Below are 22,677 nucleotides of genomic sequence, written 5' to 3'. Positions count from 1 at the left end.
AATTCGACAAAACAACACACCACAACACACACGTATTGAAATCGAAGGGGGACTTTTTTGTAATGCTGAATGCGGCATATTTAAACATTACAGAAGTTTCGTCGTTGTCATATTTTAATGGAAACTATTAAATAATTCACAATGCTTTATAGTATTATATGTGTATTTAGTGTTTTACTTTCAACGTGTTGCGGAGAAATAGAATATATTAAACCAAACGAGAAATGGCCAACGGTTGGAATTTCAATTCTTGTTCGCAATAAAGCTTATTCTTTGCCGTATTTCCTTTCTAGCTTGTTGCAATTAGATTATCCTAAGGACAGAATATATTTATGGTAAGTTTTTTTACGTTATTGACGAGTTGGTGCGTTCATGCTTAATAGCTGACCTAATTATGGGTCAAATAACAGTTTAACGATAAAACTTTAAGCTTTTTTTGTATAACATATCCGTTGAAAACCATTGCAACTTTATTTACTATTTTAAACAGGAACATATAGATGTAAATTTTATAAAGGAAATGAAAAAAAAAAAATCATATTTGCTGCATTATAAAGAAGATCTCATAAATATTACAAGTCATCTCAGTATTTCGTCTTGCAATCATGTTAATCCATTGCTCTGTTTTGATATGAAATATTAATTGAGTCACACTGTAAAGACTCCAATATTTGTTGTTTATATATAATCACTTTAGTTTTTATTTATAAATTGCACAAATGCACATTCTTTCAATGTATGTGCGATGAGTTAGACGTTTGCCACAATCATATGAAATTTTGGTGATTAAAACTTGTTTATTATACCTAAGATCTTTGCCCCAGTTTGCCTTGGGTACAATTGTCTGCATTTTTTAATACCAACCTTATCCTTACAATAACAAAAACAAACTACAAAGTGTTATCCAATTTTGTATATTCGGAATTAAGGCCTCATACATTTTGATGAAATTTTCTTATTTTCAATGATTAAACTATTCAATGATTTAACTGGATCTCATTCACAGGATCTACAGTGATTACAACACAGATAATAGTGAAGATATCCTAAAGGAGTGGACAGCAGCACATGAAACCGAATACCGGCAAATATTCTATAAAAGTAATACAACTCACACAATGCATGGTGACCAAGAAACACCAACACATTGGAGTCAGCAGCGGTATACACATGTTATAGCGTTGAGGGAAAAAGCTCTCAGGTTTGCAAGGGAAATGTGGACAGATTATTTATTTGTATGTGTTTCCTTTCATAATACTAGACATTAAGTATTTGCTATACTAAAACTATGTGTATAGAATATAGATATTGTCCTGTTTAAATTATGAATGTGTCATCTTTAAACATGTGATTGGACATGGTATTTTAATTATCGTATGGTTGGTGGTGGAATGACTTGTATATTGAATGTGTATTTTTGATATTATTCAAGAGACTTGTCTGCTTCTTGCATGGGATGTGGGCTCTTAAGGCTTTGGATAAAGTACAAAGAAGTTTATTTCTTTTTGATTTAAAAATATTTTCAATCCTTTAAAGACTTTTAAGGTTCTAAATCATAAAATAAAAAACTATAAGTACCATAATATAGGATCACTATGTTGTCCGTCTGTCTATCTGTATATCATACAGAAGTTGTTTTCACAGAATTTTTAGTATCACAACACCAACTTACCCAAACCCCATTAATTTTATTTCAGATGCTTGATGCAGATGTTATTTTAACAGAACCACTTACATTGAAATACCTTATCAATAAAGAATATCCTATTGCAGCACCTATGCTTGTATCAGATGGAGCTTATTCAAACTTTTGGTAAGTTACTAAATAATATTTATTTTTTTAAATAGTATCAATACAAGAAGCACTTGATGCTTTCTATGTGTTTAGAGAATATTTACAATGTCTGATTGTTTTCACATTAAAAACTTGTAATTCTTTTATAGGTGTGGTATGGACGAATACTATTATTACAAGAGGACTGAAGATTATCGGCCCATATTACGATACAAGAAAGTTGGATGTTTTGATGTACCAATGGTACACTCTGCTGTGTTAATAAACTTGAATTATAAGAAATCTGATTTGCTCACATACCTACCAAAGAATATAAAAAACTACAATGGACCTGAAGATGATATTATAGCATTTGCAATCAGTGCAACAAAGGCGGGTTAGTTTTTGATTGAATAATATCTATTCTATTATCTATACTAATATTGTAAAGCTGAAGAGTTTGTTTGTTTATTTGTTTGAATGCGCTAATCTCGGGAACTACTGGTCCGATTTGAAAAATTCTTTCAGGGTTAGATAGCTCATTTATCGAGGAGGGCTATAGGCTATATACCATCACGCTACGACCAACAGGAGAGGAGCCAAGGGGGTGAAACCGCGCTGGGCGGCTAGTTATATTATATATAAGAAAAGTTTGTGTTTTGTATGAAATTAGAGTAGCTCTCTCATCATTAACAAAAAACTTAGCTTATTTTTATATAAAGTCATAGAGGATGAACTGAGGACAGGGAGTTTATAGGATTTTTATGTTAACAAGAAAAGATACTCTGTCTTTTGAGAGAAAATCACAGCATGTGGGATTCTTAGTCGCTAAATTCTCGAGGCTAAAACCCAAAGCAAAAAAACTTACTTATTCCAGACTATGTGGCTCTAACTCATAAATAGGTATGCCTGGCAGTTTGTAGTCAATATATTTTACAGGAATACCCATGTATATATGCAATGATCACATATATGGCTTCGTACCAGTTCCGCTGGAAAAGGACAGTTATCACTTGGAAGACTTTGAGGAAATGCTCAATGTCAAAATGGAAATACTCGGGCGAGCGAAACACGTACCCCTCGAGAAAGATCTCGAAAAATATGTGAAATATCCAACGCCTGGGAAACTCATGTGTGACGAGATATTTATGATAAATTTGGAACGAAGGAAGGAAAGGCGCTTGCTAATGGAAGCCAGTTTTAAGGAGCTCGGGCTAAATGTTACTCTGTTTAAAGCCATCGACGGCAAGTAAGTGATTTTTTTTAAATATTGCTGTTGAAATTAATTTTACACACCTGCGAAGAAATTTTACTCATAACGCGAAGCGTTTCAGGTTGTGCTGTACTCTCTACACTTCTAGGCCAAGCAATTTTCTGGCCTTAAAATGAGTATAGCCTTTATATTTCATTCATAGGATCAATATCACACATATATAAAGAAAGGACTTCTTTAGGTTTTTTAAGAACCGTTTTTTTGCTTCTTTTAAGAAAAAAACGAGTTTAAAAAAAACGTCACTTGGACGTCCGGATTTATGTATGAATTCACTCTTTTGCGATGTAGTCAGAATAACTGCCGAAAAAATCGTCGTATTGACCGGGATCTATTTTTATTTTGTTCAGAATTTTCTCAAGATTAACCCTCGTATTCATCCTCATTTTATATTCACTATAGTTACTGTCGTTTTTTAATACTAAATTCAAAGTTATATCTAATAGCATATTGTAGTTTGGATGTGTATTTTGTTTTACTAGGAATACAAGTTCATATGATTTCAAAATTAAATAGTGTTATGCACTTTTGTAATTCAATGATATTCGCGATATAGACAAATATTGTTTATAATAACTCAATATACTAAGATTGGATGTAAAGATTTCGATTTAAATATAAATTTTTCAAACTTTATAAAATGATTCCTTGTTTATTACCTTAGCCTATTTAATCTGGGCTGCATAGTGTTTAATTAATGCATAAATATTTATATACATATTATATGTATTATGTACTTAGAATAATTCACATTCATACTTTTTTTCCAGGAAGATGAGTAATGAAGACGTTCTTAAGTACAACATAAAACTTTTGCCAAATTATGAGGATCCATATCACAAAAGGTATCAACTCAAACATTTATCTATTCAACTATTATTAAAGCGCTTTTTGAAACGTCATAGATAATAATTAAGCATTTTTGCTCCAGTTGGAAAGCGAAAAAAATACTTTAATACTTATGCAAATAATAATTTAAATTTACATATTAACTACATTTTAAGTATTTTGTGTTCTACAAAATAAGAAAAAATATAGTAATATGTATAATCAATTATTATAATTTTAATTTACAGGCCAATGAAAGCTGGTGAAATTGGTTGTTTCTTGAGTCATTATGAAATATGGAAGAAGGTAAGTTATCTTATGTATTATCTGAAATAAAATAGATTATATGATAAAATATGAAGCCCGTGGACCTTTATTGTAGCTTATGTGCCACTGAACTAGAATCTTTTGCTGTTCTAGAATTCTTCATATCTTTGGAGATCTTTATTGGGATCCGAATAGCCGTTTTCACGCGATACAATTACAAATATTCATCTAGTTGTTTAAAAAGTAAATAATATAATGCATAGTACATCTTTGTCAAATTTCATCCAGAGCCGATTAACCCTTCTTGACTTTTGCGTGAAGGTATACGAATAAACATTACTTGACTACTAGATTCTCAAAAACTTATACTTTCGGCGTTTTAAATTTATGGGGATAGGGACGAGTAATTTTATTAAAAAATAAAATTTTTGAATTGAAAGCTATCTATGTAACTTGTGCCTAATAATCATATAGATAAAGTCAGTTTATCAACTTGTATATTGATACGTTTTCTGGTCATCATCGTCTTTTTTATGTAATGCAGTTATTATATACTAGCTTTCCACCCGCAGCTTCGCCCGCGCAATCAAAGAAAAACCCGCATAATTCCCATTCCATGGGATTTCCGGGAAACCTATCCTTTTTCCCGGGATAAAAAGTAGCCTATGTCCTTTCTCGGATATCAAAATAATATCTCTATACCAAATTTCATGCAAATTGGTTCAATAGTAAAGGCGTGATTGAGTAACAGACAGACAGACAGAGTTACTTTCGCATTTATAATATTAGTATAGCTAAGTATTAAATAAAATTTAATTTATTTAGATTGTGGAGAACAACTATGAAACTGCGCTCATTTTGGAAGACGATATTCACTTTGTGCCATTCTTTAGACAGAAGTTTCTACGAATGCTTGATGAGATCAAAGATATTGAATGGGACCTTGTGTAAGTAAAATTCATAAATCAAATTTGCTTTTGGCGCTTTCAATCTCTATTATAAATAACTATCGTCCACATCACTCATTCAAAGATCTTTCCTTGTATTTTTAATTACAAATATTGATTACAAATGTGCGATAGTTTATAAAAATCATTAAATCAATATAATAAAAAATACTTATGGAAAAAAGAATCATTTGTGTAAAAACTTTGCTGCATTTTTCAGTTTTCAATAATAGTTATAATATATAAACTGATCAACTTTAAATTTCACATTTATAGTCAGGGACACTGTCGCACGCGCAAATGAGCTATAAAGTCACATATTTACACAAGTGACATTTTATCTTATTTCTTATCCGCCTCGCACTTGAGCGACTTATTAACACGCTTTTATTAACTTCACATGTATTTTTGTATGTAAGCCCGGCCGTACACATGGCCGTGCAGTTAACAGCTAAGCGACGTACACGGACTGCTCGAGCGGTCGGTCGTTGACTGCTCGAGTTGTCGCTACAAATCGCGCAGTTGATGGCTTGAAGCGGTCGCGACTGCTCGAGCAGCCCGTGTACGGCAGTGAATGTCTTAGTTCACCGCGCGGTCGCGGCTTCAAGCCGTCGGTCTCAACTGCTTGAAGCGGTCCATGTACCTTCGCAAACTTCATTAGACTCGATTTTGACCCACTTTAAACAGACAAAAATAAATCAACCTTTCAAAGATATACAATAATTTCATGACGATAATTGTGTTTTTTTTAGTTTTTTTTTACTATATTAATTACTAGATTTCCGCCCGCGGCTCCGCCCGCGTTTTCAAAGGAAAACCCGCATAGTTCCCGTTCCTGTGGGATTTCCGGGATAAAACCTATCCTATGTGTTAATCCAAGTTACCCTCTATATGTGTGCTAAATTTCATTGTAATCAGTTCAGTAGTTTTTACGTGAAAGAGTAACAAACATCCATACATCCATACATCCATACATCCATACATCCATACATCCTTACAAACTTTCGCCTTTATAATAGTATTAAGATTAAGATTAAGATTAAGATTTTGTGACCACGCACTTAAACTACTATTTTATTGACCACCTTACATTGCTATAAAATTTCCATTATATCCAGTTATATTGAAGAAAAAAAGACAGGTTGCACGCCGGGAGTGCCGGCAGAAGTGAAAACTTGATTATCAGGTTCAGCATGTTTGATATTTTGGAATGGTATCCGTCTTACGCATGGAATATAAGGGCTAAAAAAAAAAACATCCGTCTTACGCTTTTTCGATCAGGCCACGTGTCCTGACGCAAGTTTAAGATTTTATACCCAACGCCGCTACAGAAGTTTTCACTTCAATAAAATAAATTAACAACACAGTTACATCGGGCGCAAGATCCTGCTGGACAGCGAGGAGCAGCGGGTGACTCAGCACACGACGAGGCCGTTGTACTCGTACTGGACACTCGGCTATGTGCTCCGGCTTAGCGGCGCCAGGAAACTGATCGACGCCGAACCCCTGGCCAAGCTACTGCCAGTGGACGAGTACCTGCCCATCATGTTTGACGAACACCCAACGTGAGTATTGTAGTGTATTAATAACGCAGCACATGACGAGGCCTATTTACTCGTACTGGACGCTCGGCTATGTGCTCCGGCTTAGCGGCGCCAGGAAACTGATCGACGCCGAACCCCTGACCAAGCTACTGCTAGTGGACGAGTACCTGCAAAACATTTTTGACGAACATTCGACGTGAGTTTTCTTGTAGTGTAGTTTTGTGTTTTAAGTTTTCGGATGAACACTTGCCGCTATATCTGTTTTTGTTTTGGTTGTGTTGTTTTTGTTTCGCTTGGTCTTAAACTTAACAAATCATATACTTACTAAAACCTTCATTGAGAACCTCTTTCTATTAAAAAAAAAACCATCAAAATGGTTGCGTAATTGTAAGGATCTAAGCATACAGACGACAGAAGGTGACTTTGTTTACATGTATGTACTACAATATATCATCACCTTGAAGGCAATTAGTAAATCCTAGTATGGGGAGAAGTTTCTCTTTGATTTTGGCAATAGTTTTTTGGTCCGAAATATTTTATTATGTATCTCAATTCCATAATACTCGGGTACCATCATAAGGAAGGTACTTTGGGAGGCTTACGTGGGGACACGGATCCAACACGCAGAGGCCCTTTAGAGAACTTTACTGTGTTGTGCGACATAATTATTTATTATTATCACTTTTTCATATTTAACCGTTGTGCTTGTTTCTTTAATTTATATTATATGTGTGAATAATAAGTCATTGAAACGGCTCATGTATGTTGAATGAACTCCATAGCTCAAGGGGCCTGGGATTTACACTTATATACATATTATGTTTACTAATTTATGCAAAATATATCTATTTTTTTAATTTAATTTTAAGTTTTTGGTTTTGTGATGAACAATAAAAATACTATCAATAGATTAACTGATTATTGTGGATTGTTATTGCATGCCTATTAATAAATAACATCAAAGTTTTTGTTTGATGAAGTGAATGGTGCATGTATATTATTTATTTATATGCGTTAATTAACACTTTGAAAACGGAAGAGTTTGCATGTGTGAACTGTGCATGTTAATATTGTTTATGTTCTGGTGTGTTTTATTTTTTGATTGTGCAAGGTATGTTTTTATATTTTATTGATTATTTTTTTTAATTTTTTATGATTAATTGTTGATGTGATTTTAATAATGGTCAATATTTCCCGTGCAGATGACAGATGCAGATAAACAAAGATTATTTTGATACACTATAAATGCAAGGTTTTCTTGAAATTCCTCTCGTTTGAGTTCTATTTCTTTTTAATCCATCATATAACTTTCTTCTTATTGTATAAGCTTTATAGATTCTTCATAGTAAGTTTGGAAAACAGAACATACGGACGTCATTGGTTATATTATGATATTTTGATGTATTCATATTAGTATTACTACTTGTATCCGTGGTTTTACCCTTAGAAAATTGAATTCCCTATTTCAAACCTTTAGAGCTATTACGCACTGTCGACCAGTCGCCGGCGACTGGACTTACTGCTGGACGACTGACGACTAAGTGCGCAAGCCCCTATTTAAACTATAGAGCTATTACGCACTGTCGACCAGTCGCCGGTGACTCAGTCTCTCGGCGACCAAAACAGAGAAACTAGGGGCAGGAAACCAAGCCGAGCGACAGTATTCTAAGTACATTCGTGCTGAACCCGGTCCCTACAAAAGTCGCTACGACAGTTGCTTGCAGTGCGAACGCTCCCATTTGAAGCCGTGCTTCTATTGGTCGCCGGCGACCGCCAGTCGCCTGTGCGTCGCCACAACGCGGCGAGTCGCCGAGTCGCCGGGACGACTGACGACTAAGTGCGCAAGCCCCTATTTAAACTATAGTAAGTCACAGTCGCCGGCGACTGAGTCGCCAGCGACTGGTCGACAGTGCGTAATAGCTCTTAGTGGCTGCCATTGAAAACAAAATCGATTTACCCTTTTTCATTACAAATTTCCCGCTCATGCCCGTGACCTCGACCACGTTCGATTTTCATATAAAGAAATCCATCTGATGACAATTTTTCTATTAAAATAGATCTAGCTATTTATGAGGACTTCAAAGACAAACACACCCACACATTGCTTTAAATATATTTATATAGATTATTGGACAAACTTTACATTCCCATTAATTAATAATTAATATGTTATTTCTAGGCACGAATGGTCAAAACATTTTCCTGTACGCAATTTGAAAGCACTATCCGCGGCGCCATTGCTAGTTCACCCGACGCACTACACCGGGGAGGAAGGCTATATAAGCGACACTGAAGACTCTATAGTCGTATACGATAAAGACAAACCAAGGACTGACTTGTAACTTCTCTTTTAGGATTAGTTCCTTGATTTCAACGCACTCAGGCGTCAGTGTGAAATAATTGTTGTTTCGTGGTGACATTACTTAATATATAGGTTAGGAAACATGTGTAGTTAAATATTTACTTAACTTAGTTGTAGATTGGACTCACCGATATATTGATTTATTATCGTGATGAAATAACTAAATTTCATTATATTAAACCTTAGTATGGCGGCCATATTTTGTAGTCATTTTATAAATTAATTAAGATTTTGTTTACTTTTTGACATACTGATTTATCTGTAATTATATTTTGTTATTATATACTTAATAGCTTTATAGTGTACAAGCATTCAAAATGCATTTATTTTATATGATATTTTATATAATAAGAAAATCTCTAATATATTGTGTGCCATAATTTGTAAGTTCCTTTATTCGAAATATTTGAATAATTAATAAAATACCAAAGCATGTTTTCAGTTTTTTATTTTATCCATAAACCTTTTATTGGGAGTACTAAAAATGAAACACATGACATAACATAGATTTATTATTCATTATCTGTATAACTTGACATTATTTCTTGTTACATACAAAACATAAACATTTAACGAACTTATAACTTAGAATCTGACAACAACTGATATAAAAGTTCAATGATAGTTCGAGTGGGACGTCCAGTCATACCACGGTTAAGATAAGGAAAATCTGTACCCTTTGTAAAAGCTACATTATATGTGTCTAAGTGAATCCATTTGCTGTCGCATAAGAATTGATTTAGAAACGCGGCACAATTCGGTGAATCGCCGTAAATGTGACGTGCCGTGTTCGCTACATCTGCTACGTCACAGTCTTTAATTCGCTCCTCATAGAATTTCCATAAAGGCATTCGCCAAATTCTGTCGCCTGTATGACTACTCGCTTTTTCCATGTAGCAGAAAAGCTCTTCAGAGTTCGTGTAACAACCGCAAGCGGCACCACCCAGTGTGTATATTAATTCTTTTGACATTGTGCCTATATCGACAATAAACTTTGGCCAGTAATTCCTGGCGTACACTAAGCTATCGGCTACTAAGAGCCTTCCTTCGCGGGATGGTAGTCTAATGTGAATTGATTTTCCATTTGCGCAGTGAACAATGTCTCCAAATTTGGGACTCTTACCGTTCGGCATTAATTCACATAGGGGTAAAATACCACGAATATTAACAGGTAGTTTCAAAAGTGCAGCTGCTCTAGTAATAGCAAGAACACATGCAGCGCCAGCCATATCTCCTTTCATAAATCGTAACTCTTGTCTCGGTTTTAAGTCTAAACTTCCGCTATCAAAGGTTACTCCTTTTCCAATCAAAACTATTGGACGAGTGTTTTCAGTCGTTCCATAATAGCTAATTTCAACATATAATGGCGGTTGAATTGAAGATTTTCCTATAGCAACAAATCCGCCCATTTCATGACTTGCAGCCCAACCTTTTGTTTTTACTTCTACATTAATATCTATTTCACATAATAGATCTACTGCTAATTTTGCAAAAGATGTCGGTGTTAAAATATTTGGTGGCATTTCTTGTAAGTAACGGGCTAAATTTTGTGATTCAGCCTTTAATTTTCCAACGTTCCAGCCGTAAATATCGCAATCATCATACAATTCAATTTTGCATTGAGGTAAAATTTGATTAGTCTTTTTGGTTTTATATTCCTGAAATTGCCAAATTGCAAGACTAGCGCCTTCAGCTGCCGCTTCTGCGTTCCCGAAAGATTCAAGATGAATAGCTGATGGTTGAAACTTTAAAAGGGCATTGGCTCCTACGCCAGCTGCTATTCGTATAGCTTCTTTGCTTTCATCTAATTTCTCTAATGTATTAAATGCTAAACATTCCGTTCCTAAACCAGCAACAGCAACGTAACCGTAAAAAGGGTCTAAATCATAGAATACTCTATATTCTCCCAATTTTGGTATTGGAGTTAGCTTAAGTTGTTTCCATAGTTTTCCATTAGATTTTCGATCATATTGTTGAGCACTTGCAGTTAATATTGCTGCTTCTCCTTGGACATTTTCATTGTAGTAAACACCAAGCACAAGCCCCTTATCTCGCACTGCACATGCTTTAGGGTCATGTACTTTTCGTTGTTTCATATATCCACAATCTGTACGCGGTATTCGAAATTGTGATATACGTCGAACACATGATATACTGTATCGAAATATTAACATAATTTAAATTTGTTACCTAAAATTTTGAAAAGAAAAGACTTAAATATTAAATGGTTTAATCGTAGCTTACTAGATTATAAGAAAATTACAAAAAAAAAATTGTTATAATAGACACCATATTTTAAATCACAATATCACACGACAATTAAAGTCTGTAAACAAAAACTATGCACAGATTCGTCTTTTTAAAAGAGGTCAAGACGTCTTTTTCTTGAGCCAGTTTGGACAATATCGACTAATTAATCGAGGAATATTTAAAAATATAGTTTCTTGAAGCTGTCGATATATAATTAAAGTGAGAAAAGGAATTGCCAATCGTTCGTCTTTGAAAAAATAAAGCCAGAATGCAAGTAATAATAAACATATGTCAACAGTATAATCAATGGCTGACCTAACATTTTTCTTTGCCGTTTGCTCTAATTTTTGATAGTCTATAGGAATAACGATGGTAGCTCGTTCAGTTTTTTTTAAAACCACTTTAGCGTTTTCTATGTTCTTTAGGTTTTCTTTGTCTTCATTATTTTGCAGTGAAACAAAATTTTGTTGTTTAGTTTTTGTAGAATGTAATAATACGTTTTTGACTGATTTATCTGGTAGAGTTTTTACATTTTGTGTAGGTTTTTGAGCGATACGTTTTTTCTTCATTTTGTCTCTTGTAGTTTTGTTTTCAATAAGTCTATTTTCATTGACCGATTTAGATTTAATTTCATCATTCTCTTCATTATCATAGCCTTTTTGCTGTTTTTCTGCTTCAAGCTTTAAATCTTCAGTATTAAGATAAATAGGAGTCTGTGATCGTTTGTGACTGCCATATTCTTTGACAATATTTCCATAATAATCTATAACTGTTCTTCCTCCGTCGTCTAATTTGTCATCCACTTTTTCTGTCTTCTTAGGTTGCTCTTTAGGAATAGCTTCATCTTTTTTTTCTTTATCTTTATTTTTAACAGGTTCCTTTCTATTAAGTATTTTTGAGAAACCAAATGGCTTTTGTACTGGCATCTTAGTAATTTTTTTCAAAAGCGTCATTTTTTCCTCTTTCTTATTCTTTTCCAGAACTTTATTTTCGACCTTAGTGATAGTCTTATCGAGTTGATTAACATTATCGGCTTCTCGGCGTTTTAGTATTGGTTTTGGTACAAAATTAGGATCCGGAATTGGCAATGGTTTAACGTACTCCTTTTCTATATTCTCTTCTACAATATCTGACGTATCTTCGGTCTGTTCATTTGGAAGCTGGTGGGCTATTTTATCTCTCGGATTATAAGTTACTTCATCATTTGAGTACTGGCTTTGTCTGTCAACATCTTCGATTAAACTCTCAGCATCTTCGTCTGAATATTCTTCCCCCGTTGAAACAGTACTAGCCGTGTAATCTTCATCAAATGACATTTGTTGCCATTTTCCATCTATTTCCTCCGAGTTTTGACGCTCCTCAGAACTGTATTTATAATGTCTATTTTCTATTGAATCTGTCTTGATAAATATTTCAGGCTTCTTCAGGTTAACTTCTTTGCTTGGTTTTGTTGGTGGTTCATATGCATAGCTATTGTTTAAATCCGGAGTTGTTGTATTAATATCTTTTATTTTGCTGTCTTTTTGTTTATTTTGTTCCTCTTTCATAGCTACTGCTTTATAGAACCGGGCCATAGCTTGCTCATGTAAGAGTTCGGTGGAGCTTACTGCATTACGAAGAGATTTAAACGGCATTACGCAGCGTGAGCTTAATTCAGGAGCAGATAGAGATATTGGTGGAGGTGATAATGCATCTTCTAAGTCGAGTTGGAAAGATTTTCGTTTTTCTGTAAATGAAAACGGTTTAGTTTTAATTCTTGTTTGACTTTTGTTTTAAATAACACGACTTTCGCTTATAAATGTGAATGTATAATTAAATATAGCCCTTAATTTGTGTATGTTATTCCTCGGGCCAGGTTTCATAAAAATCATCCCGATAACAACAAATTACAAAATATAATGTAGAGTGAAGAATAATAAGTTTTCGTATAACGTGTATCATAGGTACTTTGTATTTTGTAAACTATGTTTTACGAGCTATGCCGCGCAGTTTCAAAACGAAAATTCAAGTATTTATATGTATAACACACGTATTATTCTAGCACATAAGCTAAATCACTGCCAAGTATTGCCAAAATCCATTCACAAACTTTACATCACATCTACCCATCACAAACTTTCGCATTGATTATTAGTTGGACGTAAGTGGAAAGTAGGTTAAAACATCACTGAATCGGGAAATAATAGAATAATAAAATCGCCTCTTATTAAAAATTTTTCTACCCTTTAAAAATTTGTTAATTATAAAGTTTTGTCAAGCTTTATCATTGAGATAATTGTTGAATCATCTCGATAGAAAGCGTGGGTGTTAGGAACATAAAACCGAATAGTAGAACAAATTCGATTGCTGAAACGCATTCACGGGTGGTCGAGAAGGCGGGCTTTGCCCCAGTTTAGCAAAACGACGCTGCTTCGTATCCCGCCTAGTGTTCGAATTTTTCTGTTCTAAATTAAAAGTTTATAACCATTAGTATTTCTGTTTAGTCCATATCGCATTGCTCTTATCAATTCGCTTGGTCATGGTTACTATAAAAACAAAACAATTTGTTTAACATTGTTAAACCTATCTTTCATTATAATCTCTTGCAGGGCAGGAATATTTATTTACATATTTATAATCTTTATTGCAAACAAAACATAAAGTAAAAATTTCACACATACAGACAGAACATTTGATGCAGAGGGCGGCTTTATTGCTTCAAGCAATTTCTTCCAAGCAACTCGAGCAACCAATGTATAGAAAAATAAAAGAAAATTAAGGCAGATTATGTAAAAGATAGAAATAAAAAAGGACATCACATAATAAAATAATAAGAAATATACTGACTAAGGAAGGCTCGACGCTTCTAGCACTATTAAATGCCAAGATTCCATTGTTATGGCGTTTATATCCAGCTTGCTCGCACTGGGTTTACAACTTTTAAGAAAACAAATAACAACAACACTTACATAATCAATCGCATAGTATAAAAAAGTGACAAGTTTGATACTCACCAGCTTTTTCCGCTGATTTATCTGTATTAGGATACAGGACGAGCATAAATTCATTGCTTTCGGAAGCATCGCGTGGTCGACGCCGTGGCACCGGCGACGCTCCAGCCTGTGTGTTACCTTCTGTCTTGGGGGTTGACGTGTTTAATGGGGAAGTTGAACGAGCATATGCACGCTTTCGCCTTGGAGCAGGTGACACTGGCGGTTCCTCCCCATTCTCACGAGTTAGCACTTCGTTAATGATTTTGGATTCTACAGCTAAAAATTCCATGTCAACTGGTTTTCCCGGAATTCGAATTGGCGCGGATTCTGCACTAGGAACGCTCATGCCGTACGGACTTTCCGCTTTCACACGAAATCTATATTCACTGCCTTCTATCAAATCAAATAATGTGACATTTGTTTTTCGACTGGTTGTCGCTTTTAACCAAACATTCCAGCCTGTCCTATAGTATTCTACTATATAGTTTCCAATTCGGCAGCCGCCATCATCTTCTGGTGGCTCCCAATCTAATGTCACTGACTTGTCAACTTGTCGAGTTACAGTTACTCGTTGGGGAGGATCGGGTGGAGCAGTAATGGTAACAAGGAAAGCAGCCGTATCTTCACCAATATTATTCTTTGCATGAACTTGATATTCTCCCCTGTCGGTTCTTTTTGCAGAATGAATTTTTAACATAGAAAATTTCGGCGTGTTTGTTATCTCTACCCGGCTATCGGGGACAATAGGTTGACCGTCGTGTCTCCATTCTATACTAGGGATGGGTTTTCCAACAATTGTCGTTTTTAGGTAAACAGTTTCATTGACTTCGTAAAGTAGTCCATCTTCGTATTGTCGAGGATATCGCAATTTGGGTGCAGCTTCTAAGGTTAGATGAGACTTGGTTATTGCATGTCCTAAACGATTTGTAGCTGAACATTTTATTTCACCTTCGTCGCTAGGAAGAGTTTGATGAAAAATAAGTACGCTTGTTGATTCGGTGGTCGATATCGCGGTCCTTCTACTACTAAATATCTCATAATCATCTTTAAACCACGCTATCGTTGGAATGGGTATACCGGAAAATGATACTCGGAATTCTGTTTTGTCATTTTCTAGAGCTATGACATCGTCCAGGTGCTGAAGGAATAAGGGGGGTTCGTTCTGTATTCGATCAGAACTAACAGTGAGTACATCCGATAGTTCGCTGTAGTCTGAGCGTCCGACCGCATTTAATGCAGCCACGCGAAACTGGTATCGATGAGGAGGTTCTAGTCCGGATAAGACGAGCTCTGGGCGGAGGACAATGGGAGGAGAGGTACGGACCCATTCAGTTGATCCCAGTCGATTGCATTCCACCTGATAGCCACGTAACGGCGCACCTCCATCATGTACGGATGGCGGCCATCGCAGCGTTATAGCATTGGGCTCTTCAGCAGATGGTATTGGAATCACATCTGGTTTGCCCGGCACGGCCGGTCGCCCTGAAATTGTTAATTAAAAAGTTAATAAAATATTATTAATTAGAGTCATATTTAAATTATATTGGCTGTGATAGAAAATCATTACATCACTCAAATCAAACAGTGATTTGGCAGTACGCTTTCTGCAAAATTAGACATGTGATTATAGTTACATGAACGCGAAACGTCTCACGATTTGTTTTGTTGTGCCACGCTTCAGAATCGCAGCGAGCGGTCCTTTTAAAAATAGCTCTATAGGCTGGGTGATTGTCGGCATCTGGTGTGCACGTGTGATTTGTGTGGCGCACGTGTTGCACGAGCGAGTCTAGGGGATGTTGGTGATATTCACCTGCGGACTTCCAGTGCACGTTCTTCTTGGGCTTTAGACCGGCGTGCGAGGTGGAGTGCTGGTTGCCCATGTCGGCGGCGGCGCGCGCCGACACACTGAGCGTTGCGTCTGCGCGCCTTCCCGCCGCCGCCGCCCCGCGTCGCGCCGCTGCGTGCTGGGAATAACTCAACGTCGCCCGGATACATGTTGATCAATTTTATGGATGACTTTTCAATATTGATTGATGATAGAATGCAATCGCTCTGCCCGCTCATTCCATCAATTTTAAATTATCCCTATTTATACTTCGTTCGAATCTCGTGTTCATGTATCCGTGGCCTATTTTAAACACCTTATTAATAGATACGCGGAACATTACTGTTTTGAATATTATATCATTATAGAGCGCATAGTAAGAATTTTGAGCAAAACGACATCTGCTGGATGTATTCTCAAGAGAGATAATGCTTCAAACACGGGTACGTGCCAAGTGTCGAGTGTCGAAAGTCGAAACACAAAATAAAATAGTACGCGTTCGTTAAAGTTTGTCGTAAAATCGATAGATGGCGCATTTTTAACTTTAGCTAAAAGGTCTATGTACTTTTCCGTCTAAAATAAATATTTAAAAATGAAATAGCATTCATAATAATTAGGCCACGAGTTTCTTCAACTGTGACAAATTGGACGCGAACTTATGTGTAAAACTGAAAAATATCTTCAGTCGCTAGTTACTGAACGGCCAATATTAGTAGCGACATATGAGTCTGATGGAAACCGCTATTCATAATAATCGTATCATTCAACGAAAGATATTTACATATTATTGTACTTCTTAATTTATTAACCATATTCTCTTCAAAAAAGTTTTCCATCACATGAATCTCCAATGTGTTGTTAAGCGTAAAAGTCGACAACGGCTTGGCCAATTGGGCTTTGGAAAAAACGTTAAAGGGTCAATTATAGGGCAGACCGACGTCTGCTGGGGCAGCTAGTTTACGAATAAGAATGTATAATTGTATTTGTATGCAATCCATACTATAATATTATAAATGCGAAAGTAACTCTGTCTCTGTTACTCAATCACGCCTAAACTACTGAACCCATTTTCATTTTGGTATGGAGATATTTTGATACCCGAGAAAGGATATAGGCTACTTTTTATCCCGGGAAAATGACGCAATCCCGGAAATCCCACTGGAACGGGAACTATGCGGGTTTTTCTTTGACTGCGCGGGCGAAGCCGCGGGCGGAAACCTATAATATAATAAGTACTGTTATAATAACGGTTTATTACAGAAGTAATAATATGAAAATAGAAAACTTATAACCACAAGATGTTCTACTTAACCATATCGGAATGCAAGATCACTAAATTACCTATTACATCTCCGATAAATTCTAAAAATAATAATCCTCTCTTCGCTGGATTGCTAAAATGGGGACCCCACGCGGTCAGACAATATTCTTTTACTTTTTAAACTGTTGCTATATTAATTAATATATAATAGTTCATATATATATATAACTTCATATATATATATAACAGTTCTATGGGGTATAGCATAGATCCCGTGCCCAGGGTTACGGGTGAAGACCTCAACGGTGGTGAAAGCGGAGATAGGAACTATCAGTACGGTTGAACCAGCGGAGGAGGCATGCCACAGGGGCATAGTGCCTGGATCCTGGTGGAGGGCAGCGGTAACCATCAGTACCTGTGTGAAGCGCAAGGAAGTTAATTTCCGAACCGGTTTACTTCAGGAATATTATAACCACGGAGGCTATAATACCGCGATGTAGAAAGCAACGGGAAACTACTACATTATTTATCCCATGAGAGTTAAGGTGATGAGTAAAGAATATGGAAAGTATAATAAATAGTATGCCAACGCCGGACGACCCGAGTAGCGATCGGCGCTCCGAGCTTTCCGGGACTGGGAGTGTGAAATGGACTACCGGCCATGGCAATGCAGGCAACCAGGCATCCCATGGAAATTATACTACTGGACGAAGATTACAACTAAGAAGACAATATCGCTTTGGAACATGGAATGTCCGAGGCTTACTGGAACCTAGTAAACTACCTATACTAGAACGAGAATTGGAAAGATGTAATTTGACAATAACAGGACTTAGCGAGACGCACTGGAAAAACAGTGGACACTTTGATGGTGAAAAACACACAATATATTTCTCTGGAAACGAAAACAGACATTTCTCTGGTGTGGCTATTGCAATCCCGAAGACCTGGAAAAATGCTGTACTTGGATACAATCCTATTAACGACAGAATTATCTCAATAAAATTCAACGCATCACCAACCCCACTGAATATTATTCAAGTATATGCTCCCACCGGACAAGCAAATGACGAAGTAGTAGAAGAATTTTACAAGGAACTTGAATTGACTATAGACAAAATACCCAGGAGAGAGCTATTACTCGTATTAGGAGATTTTAATGCAAAAGTCGGTAATACTGCTATGGATGATGGGATACGCAATATCGTTGGGAAATATGGCCTGGGAACTAGAAATAAAAGAGGTGAACGCCTTATAGAATTTGCTGCTAACAACAGTTTTACCATAATGAATACTACTTTTAAGCAACATCCACGGCGCCTATATACTTGGATTTCTCCAGGCGATAGATGTCGTAATCAAATTGATTATATATTGATTAGATCGCGATGGAGAAGTTCTATTACTAATACATATACATTACCAAGTGCTGACTGTCATTCTGACCATCAACTCCTTATTGGCTATCTAAGAGTAAAACTTCAAAAGGCAAGACAAGCAAATACAACTAAAAGAATCCAAATAAATGACCCAAGTGCTCTCAAGACATCAATCGAAAACAAGCACTCTACGTGGCGCACTGATAACAAGAATAAAGATGCCAACTCGATGTGGATTGCTGCAAAGAATTACATACTAGAGGCACTGTCAGAATCTCAACAACAAAAGGTAACACACAAGAAGCAACACTGGATGACACCACAGACATGGCAATTAATAGAGGAACGACGACTACTCAAAAGCAGGGGAGCTAGTAGCTTAGAGCTCAATGCCAGAAGATCGGCAATTCAATCTTCTTGTAGAAGGGATCGCAATAGAGCTTTAGCAAAGATATGTGAAGAACTTGAACAGCACTCAGATAAACTACAAACGAAAGAGCTGCACGATAAGGTGCGATATCTAACACGACAATTTAGACCTAAGACATGGGCGATAGAAGATTCTGACGGTCAAATGGTAACGGAGATAAATGACATAGTGAATATATGGAAACAATACTGCGTGTCCCTTTTCGCTAATCACTCCACATTAACTAGTACAACATATGAGATAAACCTCATTGCTGACCGAGAGCCTGATATCTTACGAGACGAAGTGCGAGCAGGGATACGACATCTTAAGAACAATAAAGCCACTGGATTAGACGAAATACCTATAGAGGTTTTTAAAGCTATGGGGGAAACTGGGGTCGACCTCTTGTATAACATCTGTTGCAAAATATGGGAATCTGGAATATGGCCAGGCGACTGGTCTAAATCGATATTTAAACCCTTACATAAAAAAGGATCTACAAAGAAATGCAATAATTACAGGCTCATTTCTCTCATATCGCACGCAAGTAAGGTCTTACTCCATATCCTAAACACAAGACTGCAATCCTATCTTAACTGTCAAATCGCACCTGAACAAGCAGGCTTCGTGAAGGGAAAAGGTACACGTGAACAAATACTTGTACTTCGGCAAATTATCGAGAAATCGAGAGAATTTAACTCACCTCTTTTTGTTTGCTTTATAGATTTTCATAAAGCGTTTGACACAGTCAATTGGAAGTATCTTTGGCAGATTCTGTTGGAAATGGGGGTACCAAGACATCTTGTATTTCTGGTGCAACGGCTGTATGAGGATGGCAAAGCAGTAGTAAAGGTAGATGATGTGCTCTCAGACTCTTTCAAAACTGAGCGTGGAGTTCGCCAGGGATGTTTGTTATCACCTTTGCTGTTCAATATTTATACAGAATACATAATGAGAATTGTCCTGGATGGGTGGAATGGAGGCATATCAATAGGTGGTCGTGTGATAAATAACTTAAGATACGCTGATGATACTACAATTCTTGCTCAAACAAAACAAGAACTGGAAGAACTCTTGAGTCGTCTAGAAACAACAAGCATGCAATTCGGTTTGACACTCAATAGAAATAAGACGAAGGTCATGATAATTGATCGAACTGGACAAGAAAATGAAGGACCACTTTATGTTGCTAATTGTGAAGTGGTAAACAGCTACATATACCTCGGATCCACTATTACCAACACAGGAGGATGTGAAGAAGAAATTGGACGTAGATGCGCTATCACAAGATCTGCAGTGGAAAAACTAAATAAAATCTGGAAGGACAGGCGCATCACCAAGAACACAAAAGTACGACTTATGAAATGTCTGGTATTTCCTATCTTCCTATATGGTGCGGAAACCTGGTCGCTCAAAATGCAGAATCGCCGAAAAATTGATGCACTGGAGATGTGGTGTTGGAGGCGGATGCTGAAAATACCATGGACGTCGTTCCGAACCAACGTCTCGATACTCAAGGAACTAAACATCGAAAATAGGCTTTCGTCGATTGTGCAGATGCGAATATTGAAGTTCTTTGGCCACATCACCAGAAATGAGGATTCCTTGGAGAGGCTTGTGGTGCAGGGACAAATTGAGGGCAAAAGATCACGGGGCCGCTCACCTACACGTTGGACCGACCTTATCGGTAAAACGACCCAGTCCAGCCTTGTAGAATGTGCTCGTAATGCTACCGATCGTCAGAAATGGAGACGTATTGTTGGACAGGGAGCGAACAAAGAAGTGACCACATCTAACAGGAATAGAGCACCATCACCATAACCACGACCACTCTGTCAAGAGTGCACGACTAAGAAGAAGAAGATATTAATTAATATAATAATTAATACAATATAATAAAAGTAGAGGTGTAATTAAACTAGCTATGTATATTTAGTACCTAAACATTTTTTGACTGTATGTATTTCAGTTACAGTTCATATACTTATACTTTAAGTTATTGATGTCTAGTATTGGAATTTTAAACATATTCGTATAGATTTCTGTGATATGAGATATCCTATATTCAATGCGGCGATATTATATGATAACATGATTTAGTGAACAAGTCAATAACTGCGTTAAAAACAACCGACTTCAAACTTGCACTTGCAACATTTACAAATACAGACAAAAATGCTCATAAAATAAAAACTACTGGGCCTATCCGAATAAAATTTTTATGGGACCAATTCGACACCATCCCGCATCGAACAAAAAAAGAATCACGTAAATCGGTTCAGAAACCACGGAGTAATCGGTGTACATACATAAAAAAAAAAAAAAAAAAAAACATACCGGTCGAATTGATAACCTCCTCCTTTTTTTTGAAGTCGGTTAAAAATAGTTAAAGTATACTCTATCTAATGAGAAAAACAAATAATGTAATAGTCCTACCTATATTTATAAATTAATCCATATGCGAAGGTGTCTTTCTACACGCCCTATACCACTGAACCGATTTGGGTGGAATTTGTACAAATGTAGTTTCAGATCTGAAAAAGAATTTTTTTAAATGCCTATACAGGTGAACCCGGTACAGTATATCATTTCCTTTGACTACGCAGGCAGAAAGCTATTTAGTGTATAATGTTCGCCTGTAGATAGGCGTAAAAAATATTTTTTGCATACAATTTATTGATCGATGAACGACTTTTGATGTTTTTAAATTTCGCAGAAAGAATATGACGTGTTTTGATTTCCGTCTGATTGTTTATTTTTTTTTCCTTTAATCGGTTTCTCTCTCCAAATAGATTTGTTTTAGGAAAATTTTCGAGAAAATTTTATTTTTCTGATATCAAATCAGCTCAGCAACATCTTAAGTTATTTACGCTAGATTAAGGTATACCTACGTGACTCCGCGTGTTATCTGCAGTTCTTCCAATTATTTTGTAACTTTTTAACGAACTTTTACGATCCTACTGGAAGCCAATCAGTAATGAGACCTTAAGGGCTTGGTCTAGTAGTGCAAACAAATGCATCCTGTCATCCTATATGTAAATAATACAAATGTACTAAGGGAAAGTTGCTCCACTTAATTTTTAAAAATTAAATCATTCGTATGCATAATTTAATATTCGTAATAAGTACCAAAAATGACAATTTGAAACAATTTTCGTGAAAATTACACCGGGTGATTTTTTTTTATCAGTACACAAAATTTGCGAATACTTTCTATTGATATCTTCAACTTCATGTTTATATAACTGATCAACTTTTACAAAGAAATTTGGACGAAATATAAAAAAAATAAGCTTTCCATACAAAATGCATAACTCTATACATTTTTTTCTACCTAAGTTTCTTAGTGAAAGTTGTTCAGTTTAACTAATAAAACGGATAAACAAATTTTGTATATAATAAAAAAAATAATTTGGAAAATCCAAAAGTGCACGCCTCATAATTTTTTTTTAATAAATATTTATTAATTATTATTTTTGTTTATTTAATAACAATTAAACCACATCGAATCAGACCCTGAAAAATGAAAGGGTTCTATTCCTGAGCATACTCAAGAGTAAGAGAAAAAAAAAGACTCGATTAGTAA

General features: G+C 36.0%; 3 protein-coding genes across 3 annotated transcripts; 1 reads left to right on the top strand and 2 right to left on the bottom strand.

Annotated features, from left to right (window-relative positions):
- Positions 1-15: 15 nt before the first annotated feature.
- LOC149911019 (glycosyltransferase 25 family member) lies at positions 16-9,427 on the top strand. The gene is made up of 10 exons (XM_090102009.1): positions 16-335; positions 1,007-1,235; positions 1,698-1,813; positions 1,945-2,171; positions 2,714-3,023; positions 3,815-3,889; positions 4,121-4,178; positions 4,965-5,086; positions 6,454-6,651; positions 8,810-9,427. Exons 1-10 carry the CDS (start codon positions 142-144, stop codon positions 8,970-8,972), a joined length of 1,692 nt encoding a protein of 563 aa, XP_089958135.1. The 5' UTR covers positions 16-141; the 3' UTR covers positions 8,973-9,427.
- Positions 9,428-9,491: 64 nt separating this feature from the next.
- LOC149911018 (crystallomitin S-Lap1-like) lies at positions 9,492-11,298 on the bottom strand. The gene has a single exon (XM_090102000.1). The coding sequence runs from the start codon at positions 11,164-11,166 to the stop codon at positions 9,571-9,573; it is 1,596 nt and encodes a 531-aa protein (XP_089958126.1). The 5' UTR covers positions 11,167-11,298; the 3' UTR covers positions 9,492-9,570.
- MnM (myomesin and myosin binding protein) lies at positions 11,206-16,108 on the bottom strand. Its single transcript, XM_090101987.1, has 3 exons — positions 16,025-16,108; positions 14,236-15,696; positions 11,206-12,968 (listed from the first exon to the last, which is right to left on the bottom strand). The coding sequence occupies exons 1-3, from the start codon at positions 16,092-16,094 to the stop codon at positions 11,362-11,364; spliced, it is 3,138 nt and encodes a 1,045-aa protein (XP_089958113.1). The 5' UTR covers positions 16,095-16,108; the 3' UTR covers positions 11,206-11,361.
- Between the last annotated feature and the right edge of the window lie 6,569 nt (positions 16,109-22,677).

Source organism: Colias eurytheme, chromosome 1 (genome assembly GCF_061535395.1).
Source record: "Colias eurytheme isolate Ceu_HAF_F1 chromosome 1, ilColEury1 Martin Lab GWU primary, whole genome shotgun sequence".
Taxonomy (NCBI): Eukaryota; Metazoa; Arthropoda; class Insecta; order Lepidoptera; family Pieridae; genus Colias; species Colias eurytheme.
This window is presented reverse-complemented; position numbering and strand designations above follow the sequence as displayed.

What these genes read in the sequence shown, in the direction of transcription:
- MnM (XM_090101987.1), bottom strand. Translation starts at nt 16,094, where the DNA reads ATGGGCAACCAGCACTCCACCTCGCACGCCGGTCTAAAGCCCAAGAAG. An exon ending in CGTGCACTGGAAGTCCGCAG is followed by an intron (nt 15,697 to 16,024) that starts GTGAATATCACC and finishes TAACAATTTCAG; the next exon opens with GGCGACCGGCCGTGCCGGGC. An exon ending in TAAATCAGCGGAAAAAGCTG is followed by an intron (nt 12,969 to 14,235) that starts GTGAGTATCAAA and finishes TTTCATTTACAG; the next exon opens with AAAAACGAAAATCTTTCCAA.
- LOC149911019 (XM_090102009.1), top strand. Translation starts at nt 142, where the DNA reads ATGCTTTATAGTATTATATGTGTATTTAGTGTTTTACTTTCAACGTGT. An exon ending in GAGGATCCATATCACAAAAG is followed by an intron (nt 3,890 to 4,120) that starts GTATCAACTCAA and finishes TTTAATTTACAG; the next exon opens with GCCAATGAAAGCTGGTGAAA. An exon ending in GATATTGAATGGGACCTTGT is followed by an intron (nt 5,087 to 6,453) that starts GTAAGTAAAATT and finishes TTAACAACACAG; the next exon opens with TTACATCGGGCGCAAGATCC.
- LOC149911018 (XM_090102000.1), bottom strand. Translation starts at nt 11,166, where the DNA reads ATGTTAATATTTCGATACAGTATATCATGTGTTCGACGTATATCACAA.